This window comes from Cloeon dipterum, chromosome 1 (genome assembly GCF_949628265.1).
Source record: "Cloeon dipterum chromosome 1, ieCloDipt1.1, whole genome shotgun sequence".
Lineage (NCBI taxonomy): Eukaryota > Metazoa > Arthropoda > Insecta > Ephemeroptera > Baetidae > Cloeon > Cloeon dipterum.
Window position 1 is genome coordinate 41,825,477 of NC_088786.1, and position 9,064 is coordinate 41,834,540.

Below are 9,064 nucleotides of genomic sequence, written 5' to 3' on the forward strand. Positions count from 1 at the left end.
GAGGCACGTTGATAAATAAAATTAATAAAATTTCATATCATGTGCAGCTCAATCACGTGTTTTTCTCTCTTTCGGAATAACATTTAAAAAATATTTTATTGGGTCAAACCGGTGTGGGCGTCCAGAGTATTTGGATTCCCAGCGGATTGTTAATGAAGAAGATTGATCTAAACGAAGGCATATTATGATTTTCATGCTTGTTTATATAAGTTGAAAGGGGTTGGAAGTAAGAATTTGAACTGTGAACCATTAAATAATAACAATTATGAATATCACGTGGTAGCATTGGAATCAAATTATCGGCCAAGAATTGATGTATCGCGATAAGTTATGCGGATTTGAATATGCACTATCACTTTGCGAATCAAATTGGCACTGTTAAAGTTGTTGCTTACCCCTGGTTAAGCTCGATTATCGAAGATATTATCCGGTTGCTCAACACACGAAACACGATTCTAGAAAGACGGTTGCGGAACTCCAAGATGGGGGCGTGGTGCTAGTTGAGCTTGAGTTTTGGTGGCGCTGCAGTGCAGAGCGCGAAGAAGTCAAAACCAAGATAATATTTGTGCGCGGACAGGGAAACGGATCAAATATAGCAATTCGTCTATTGATGGTTGAGAGCAGTTTTAAAACCAATTTCCGAGAGTAAATAATGTAAATGACACATTTTACATTAAGGAGAAGAGAATAGTGCCCCAGTGATGGTGATAAGATAACAAGATGGGGGCAAAAGGTAGCAGGTCACCTCTACTGCTTGACCTTTCTCTTCTTACAAATGCGATAAAAAGCGAGAGCGACAGTGTCATTCTCACAGTCAGCATTGATCTCTTCAGTATTTCCCAAATTTAAAAACACAAATAAGATTTTTTATAAAAAAAGGCGGAAATAAAAGAACATTATTCTTTACCAGGGTTGAAAAAAACCGAATTACAACTCTATGCATTAATTTCAACCGGTTTTTATACCGTTACCATATTAAAGGCGGCCTTGATCAAAAACCGGTACTTTAATTCCGGTTAAGAAATCTAACACATTATTTAAAACATATACAAATCGTAAATAATTACATTTAACACACTAATTATATTGATTTATGATCTAAATTGCTGAGAAAAAGGAAAAATCCGTCCGAATATTGGAATTTTAGCGTAAAACCGTGTAGGATCTTGTAAAGTACCGGTACTTTTATTCATCTCCTTTGCCCGCCTCCTGCCCGTCGCGCTGTCGCGGTCAGCTGTGATCGTGAACAACACCGCGAATTCGGTCTTGCCCTCTATCCACATTTTCTGCCGACTTTTCCGCTTGCCAGCGGATTTCCGCCCGAATGGAGCACCCCAGCTGACCCCAGTGACACTAACTGCACGCTCCCGAGAATTCGCGCGGGACGTCACCGATATTTTGTTTACATTCGCGTTCATGTAAACAAACGGCGGCGCGCAGCGATGAATTTCTTCGGCAGGGGCGGCGGCGGAGGCGGCAAGAACCTGAGCCTGAGGAGCCACCCCGGCCCTGGCGAGCGCAACGTGCAGACGTCCATCACCAGTTTCCTGCCCAAGAGCGCGGCGCCGAAAACCGGCATCGACGCCGCGAAGCCAGTCGCCAAAATGTAAGTTTATTTGACTGGACGAGAACTGTCATTTAGGGTTTTAGGCCCTGATTTCAGGGTTTTTTTCAGATTAGAGCACTTCTCTCATTCGTAATTGGTGGTCCAGATCTGTAACTTGAACATATACTCATTATCCTTTGATTAATTAGCATTGTTCTCTACTGTTTTGAGTGGGCATGATCTGTAATTTTACCCTTAATTAATTTTTTATTGAATTTGCAGACTTCCTCAAGCTGACGCACTGCCTAAAAGTGGTTTTGAACTGATTTGTGAGAAGAAACCGCCTGCAAACCAAAATCCTGCGCCGCTGAATGGAAATTCAGGCAAGAAGAAGCGGAAAAATGACAACCCTTTTGTTTCCTCGAGTGACGACGACACCGATTTGGACACTTTCATCGATAATAGGGTTAAAACGAACCTTGGCTTGGTTATTTAATTTTTTAAAAATATTTTTAACACAGATTGACGAAGTGACGAGTGAAGATTCGCCGAAGAAATCTCCTGTGATCGAGCGGCGGAGCAAATTGTCGCTGTGTTTGAGCCAGGCGCGCAAGCCGCTCTTCCCAGCCGTGAAAACACCGGAAAATTCTTTTAATTTCACCGCGGCTTTCGAGCTGAGCGACGCCGACGACTCGTGGGACGACGAGCCAAAGAGCAGCACCTTCCAAGTGAAGAAAAAGGTGGCGCCGAGCGTCCCGACACCGGCGCCGAGCATCCCAAAAGCGGTGCCAAAGCCGTCCACGGATCCGCCAAAGCCTATTGTCAACTTTGACGCCAATTTTCTGCTGTCGGACGACGACGACATCCTCGATGTCACCCCTGAGAAGGCGCCTCCGCCCAAAGGTACGTTTCCCTTCAGCTTTTTTTGCTTCAAATGGATAAAATTTTAAGTTTTAGCCGTGCCAGTGCCGAGCAAGCTGGAAAAATTCGATTGTGACGTCAGGAAGTGGGCCAGCGTCGTCGACTCGTTGCAACCTTTGAGATCTGACGTGCGTATTTTTTTTTTAAAAAAAACCTTTCTCGACTTCTGAAATAATTTTCAGGTGAGTCGAGCCGAGGTGGAGGAGGTGAAGAAGCGTCTTTCAGGTCTGATGGCCGAGTTTTCCGAGCTGTGCATCGCGATGCTGTCGCTAGACCTGAAGCAGGTGGCGCCTTCGACGGCCGTCAAGCTGCGCATCGCCGCCCAGAAGGTCAAGGCCAAGCTGCTGCTGGCCGAAAAGCGACACCCCTCCGCCTCGCAGGACGATGTGCCACTCCCCTCCGCCTCCCAGGACACCACACACCTCCCCTCAACCTTCCAGGGCACTAGAAACCTCCCCTCCGCATCCCAGGGCACCACAAACCTCCCCTACTCTTTCCAGGGCACCATGCCCATCCCCTCCGCTACCCAAAAGCCCCCTGCGCCGCCCCAGCGCCAATCCAACGGCTACCCTGACGCGAGCCCTGCGGTGCAGCGCGACTTTTCCTTTCCTACCACGTCTCCTCAGGGTGGAAATGCCCTGTCGGCGGCTGGTCCGGCGCAGGAAATGGACCTGATGGGAGCCATCTTCAACAAGCCGTCGCCAAAGTCGAAGCTGAGCCTGAACAATGGAAAATTCCATGGAAAGCTCAAGAACGACGCCGACAACCCCCTATTCCAGGGCTTTAACCACCCACACAGCCAACAACTAAAAAGGGTAAGTGAGAAAATTCTTAAAAATTCGTCAATTTAAATGGATTTTCCGAAAAACTCACACTTGACCCCCCTTGTGACTCCGGAGTTGTGAGTTTTAACGTCTGTTACAGTCCCTCGATCAATCCTTGAACCTTAAAATCTGATTTCTGCGATCAACATGGCTGAATTTCCATGCGATACCTTAAAAAAACGATACCACACTTTTGACCCCCCGTGTGATACTGGAGTTTGGAAATTTTAATTATTGCTTATCGGGCCAGAACTGAATAAGCGCCCTCTATGCTAATTCTCAACAACTACTTTTCATTCTCAAGTCCCTAGAGAAAGGATTAACCGACTCCAGTAGCTGGTTGGGGGTCAAGTGTGGGGTTGAACGAAATTTGCCGTTTTTATCCCTTTGAACGATTGTATGGCTATAATTTATGCTTTTTAAGGAAATGTTTCCCATTTTTGGAAGGTTTTAACCTTTTAATTGTTGTTTTTGTAGCTGTTGAAGGAGAAGTTCGGACTGTCGTCGTTCCGGACGAACCAGCTGCAGGCGATGAACGCGGCGCTGCTGGGCCACAACTGCTTCGTGCTGATGCCGACAGGTGGCGGCAAGTCGCTGTGCTACCAGCTTCCGGCGTTGGTCACCGGCGGCGTCACGATCGTCGTGTCGCCGCTCAAGTCACTGATCCAGGACCAGGTCAACAAGCTCAACACCCTCGGCGTCAGTTTCAACCCCTAATTTCCTCCACTTTTACTTATTCTTGTCTCCTGCAGATCCCGGCCGCTCATCTTTCTGGAGACATGACCGCCGAACAGATCAACAACGTCTACAACGAGCTCCGAAGCGGCTCTCCGAGTGAGTAGACGTTGAGAATTTTCGGTTAAAGCGACGGTGGCGCCAACGGTTAACTAACTAAATACTCTCAAACCCTATTAACGTTGAAAATTCAGTCTAAAGTAGTGATATTGGCTGCCAGGAAGCTTTGTAAATTTTCGAGACCTCCGGTCTGAGGAGGGGGTACCTCCGAACATTTTTTAAAATTAATTGGATTTTGATTTTTTTACCATGTCTAGAAATGACGCTGTTGTACGTGACGCCGGAGAAGCTGGGCATGAGCAAGCGGCTGGTGGACGCGCTGCGGAGTCTGCACCAGCGGCGGCAGCTGTCGCGCTTCGTGATCGACGAGGCGCACTGCGTCTCCAATTGGGGCCACGACTTCCGGTCCGTCTGAACCCACTTTTAAAACCGAATTTAGCTAAATGAACTGCCACAGGCCCGACTACCAGAAGCTGAGCGCTCTGAAGGAGAATTTTCCGAGCGTGCCGACGATGGCGCTGACCGCCACGGCCACGCAGCTCGTCCGAACCGACATTCTTCGGCAGCTGCGCATGGACGACCCCAAATGGTGAGCAGGACACGTCCCTTTTACACTTAATCGAAATAAAGTGAAACTGCCGCTTTTAAAACGGCAACCTCCGGTGCGTGGTGGGGGTCCAAGTGTGGGTATTATTGAAAATTTCAATTTCTCAGGTTTTTGTCGAGCTTCAACCGGCCGAACTTGAAGTACAGCGTTTTGGAGAAGGTGTCGAAGGCGAAGAGCGGCGGCGAGGACCAGCTGCTGACGCTGCTGCAGCAGCCGACGTTCCGCAACAAGAGCGGCATCGTGTACTGCTTCTCGCGCAACGACTGCCAAAACACGGCCGAAAAACTGAAGCAGCACGGCGTGCGCGCCGCCGCCTACCACGCCGGCATGACCGACAAGCAGCGCAACGCCGTCCAGCATCAGTGGACCACCGGCACCCTCAAGGTATTTTAATCTTAAATAGAAAGAAAATAAATTCAAAAAGTGGTCGTAATGCTGAGCAGCTAGACAGGGAGCCAGGGAAAACAGGTTTGGTATGAGTCAATGCGTATTGTCACCGGACGACTATGTGCATTGGTATTCGCGAGCACCATAGCTCCGGCTCTGAGGGTGCAGCTGCTTGTAGCCAGACCACGAGACCTTCACAAAAAGACGGCGCTAAATGGCTTTCTTGCTCCGACGCCAGCCGCACTTGTTTGAACATCTAATTTCAAAGCTACTTAACTCCGTGACATTTTTTAAGTCTGTTTAAACATGCGATTCTGGTTAATTAGGTTTTTTACGGTTTTTAAAATTAAGTTTTATTCAAATTAATTATTTAATTTATTTTTGTCAGGTGATCTGCGCGACGATCGCGTTCGGCATGGGAATCGACAAGCCGGACGTGCGCTTCGTGGTGCACAACTCGCTGGCCAAGTCGATCGAGGGCTACTACCAGGAGGCGGGCAGGGCGGGCCGCGACGGCCAACTCGCCCACTGCATCCTCCTCTACAGCTACGCCGACGTCAAGAAGATCCTCACCCTCATCGAGAGTACGGAAAAATCCAAATGCATTTTCGTAACCTCAAAAAACCCAAAAAATCGGATTTTAAATTGTAACTCTTGACTGGGTTCAGATATCACCCTGAAATTTTCACTGTCCAACCTAGTTTTCGATGCTATTTAAGAAAAATTCGTAAGTTGAAGGGCAAGGTCACCCTCAGCGACCTTTTTTAGAAAATTCAAAATTAAGGGAAGATATTACCCTCCCAATTTTTCGGGGTTCGCGGTTGAAATGTAGCCCGTAAAATTCTGAACAAGCACACCAAGTTTCAAAGATGCAATCCTGATAGTTTTGCCGCAATTTGAATTTTAAGATTAAAAAACCTGCTCGGCCTCTCGTTTGTTAAGTATATTTTTGCTCATTTTTTATGCTTCAAAAAACCAACAGGGCCTAGGGTAGATAAATGAAGGTCGAAATCACCCTTCAGGGTCTGTATTTGACGTGACTCTGAGATCGTAAGATAAAAAATTCCCAATTACATAGAACTTGGTGTCTTTTCGCCGCTGTACAAGATTTCCACGCCAAAAAAATCGCCCCTTTAAATTTCCCCTCTTTCACAGGTGACGGGAAGAGTCGGGAGGCTGTCCAGGTGCACCGGGACAACGTGTACCGAATGCAGGCGTTCTGCACGAACAAACTCGACTGCCGGCGGGTGCTGCAGCTCTCCTACTTTGGCGAAAACTTCAGCCGCGAACTGTGCCTGAGGGACAAGAGCGCCGCCTGCGACAACTGCCTCAACCAGGTCAGACCCTCTCGACACCCGTTTTCCCCTCGCCTTAATAATAAATTTTCCTTCAGGGCGAGTACGTCGAGTTTGACTTTTTGTCGCTGGCGCGGGAGATCGTGCAGTGCGCGCGGACGACCTGCGGCTACCCTGGCAGCGGCACCAGGGTCACGCAGCTTGACCTGGCCAACGTGCTCAGGGGCTCGAAGGCGCAGAAGATCGTCAGCCTAGGGCTGGACCAGCTGCCGATCCACGGAAAGGCGGCCAGCCTGAGCCGCGCGGACGTCGAGCGCCTCCTGCAGAAGCTGGTCGTGGACAATTTCCTGTCCGAGGAGTTCCTGTCCACCGTCGAGGACCGCACGGCCGCCTACGTGCGCCTCGGACCCAAACACGACGCCATTTTCAGCGTCCAGAAGGTTACCTCTCTCTCCTACCTTTCGATTTTTTTGTCTTACTTAAAGTGGGCGTGTCCCTCCAGTTCTCGTTCGCGGTGAAGAAGCCGAAGGAGGGCACCCTGCCGCAGACGCCTGCTGTCTGCAAGCCGAGCCGCGACGAGGAGCTGCTGCTCGACATCCAGAGCGGCTGCCTGCTCGCCCTGCAGGAGAAGCTTCGCGAAATCGCCACCGCGCTCGGCAAGTCGCCCCACACCGTGTGCAATCCGCAGGTCTGCCCTTCCCTCTCCTCCTGGGTTCTCTAGATAAATTAATTTTTCGATTGCGAGCAGGCCCTGGTGGAGATGTCGAAGCGGCTGCCTGAGACGCGAGAGCAGATGCTCAACGTCACCCACGTGACCGAAACGAACTTCAACGTCTTCGGACAGCAGCTGCTGGAAATCACAAAAACCTTCGCCTCCACCCAGCAAGGTAGATCTTCGTGGGTCTCAAAGACGTGGATTTTAACGGAGAGATTGATGAACTTTGGTTTTTTACCCTACGATTTAAAGCAGTGGAGTTATTAATTTTTAAATGCCGAAATATGTTCTGTGACATCTTAAAATTTTTGTTTTTGGGGCCCTATGGGTCTGATGGCGCCGAATTTGGTACCAATCGATGCCCCTCGGTGAGGCGCGTCTTCTCGTGTGCAGTTTTACAAAATTGGACCATTTTTCGAATTTTCACGAATTTTTTTCCGCCGAAATATTGAAAAAGTCAAAATTTCCAAAATATTTTTTCAACTCAATACAGATTTTTCTCCGGATATGCCGCCTAAACATCTTCGCTAGGCATCGAACAAAGAACATTTTGTGCTATTTTTATCAACTTTGATCAAACCGTTGATTTTATAAAGTGGAATTTTTGGGGTTTTTCTTCATTTTCCTACATCGGCCAGCCATATCTCCGATTCAGGGTAAAAATTCGACAAAACCAATTCGAAATTTATCTGGGATTATTTTACGTCCAGAATTTCGGGACGATTCGATCGAATTGCTAGAAGAAAAATTAAATTTTAAAGTTTGAAAAACGTGATTTTCGCATTTTCTCCGTAAGAATATCGAAAATTCGTCATTTTTTCTAAACCCAGCTAATTTGATGGGTTTATTAACTTTATCGCTCGCGCTGGCTTATTTCCGGTCTGCAAACCAATTTTCAGATTTTTCGCGCCCATAGAAAAATTAAAATTAATTTTTTACTGTTTGTCGGCCTCGCGCGACGAACAGCCGATAAATGGTTTTATTTTTCTTAAAATTCGGCCGCTCGTCCGATCATCGTCCACGACCCCTCATTAGAAAGGTCTTGGACAGGGCTTTGATCTGCGGTACCCTGACGACTTTTCTCAGGGTACCCCGACCTGAGATTCCCTCCCAGAGTGTATTTTCATGCTTTTTCATTATTTTCCAAAACATTTAGCGATACTTAGTTTTCTACCCTAGTCTATCTTAAACCATCCTCAGGTCGCGCGACCTGACGACTGTTTTTCGCGGTTATGCCTGAAAATTAAAATTCTTTCCTTTAAAATGAAATAAATTTTTCCACAGAGGTGCTGGCGTCGTACGCGGCGGACGTGATCTCCGACGACGACGACGAGGGCGAAAACCTGCTGGCGGTGCGGGCGCCGGCGTCGACGTCGACGCAGGCGCCGAGCCAGCGGGGCCGCGGCGGCGGCGGCGGCCGAGGCGGCTTCCGCTCGTTCGGCGGGCGCAAGTTCGGCAAAAAACGCAAGGGAAAAACGGCCGCCGGGCCCGCGAGGAAGAAGCAAAAGGCCGGCGGCGGCGGCGGCGGCGGCTACGTGACCTCTCGAGGCCCCAGCGGCGAGACGGTGACCACGCGGCCAGGGCTCAACAGCAGAATCCAAAACATGCCGGTGCCCGTGGGCCGCGGCAACATCAGGAATCTCAAGGTCTCCTCCTTCAATTGAAGACTCGTAATTTATTTTTGTAACAAAACCCAAGTGTAAATAAACTCTGTTCATTTCTATTTTTTATTTGCTGAAATTTAATTCCGCCCTTTGGCTAGAAAAATAACAAAAAAGTGTGGTCGTAATGCTAAACAATAATATGTTCGGACGAGAGTTTGACTCCGCACCTTAAGAGATTTGTTTTAAGGCCAGACCACAAAAACCGAAGAGAAAAAGGCCGTGAAATGAATCTCCCGCTCCAGCATTAGCTGTTTTTGCCTTATAAATTAGTAAAGAAATGTTTAATTGCTGAAAAATGCAGAGGTGAGGT

General features: G+C 48.2%; 1 protein-coding gene across 2 annotated transcripts; it reads left to right on the top strand.

The window, feature by feature from the left end:
- The first annotated feature begins 1,237 nt into the window (after positions 1-1,237).
- Blm (Bloom syndrome helicase) lies at positions 1,238-8,820 on the top strand. Of its 2 annotated transcripts, none has more exons than XM_065496833.1 (16): positions 1,238-1,606; positions 1,829-2,012; positions 2,068-2,449; positions 2,498-2,595; positions 2,650-3,282; positions 3,769-3,990; positions 4,044-4,125; positions 4,344-4,491; positions 4,544-4,675; positions 4,801-5,077; positions 5,469-5,664; positions 6,236-6,417; positions 6,474-6,815; positions 6,878-7,063; positions 7,124-7,262; positions 8,375-8,820. In XM_065496833.1, the coding sequence occupies exons 1-16, from the start codon at positions 1,443-1,445 to the stop codon at positions 8,752-8,754; spliced, it is 3,747 nt and encodes a 1,248-aa protein (XP_065352905.1). In that variant the 5' UTR covers positions 1,238-1,442; the 3' UTR covers positions 8,755-8,820. The 2 variants fall into 2 exon arrangements, with proteins under 2 accessions (XP_065352905.1, XP_065352906.1); XM_065496834.1 differs by having other exon boundaries at positions 2,504-2,595.
- Positions 8,821-9,064: the final 244 nt, after the last annotated feature.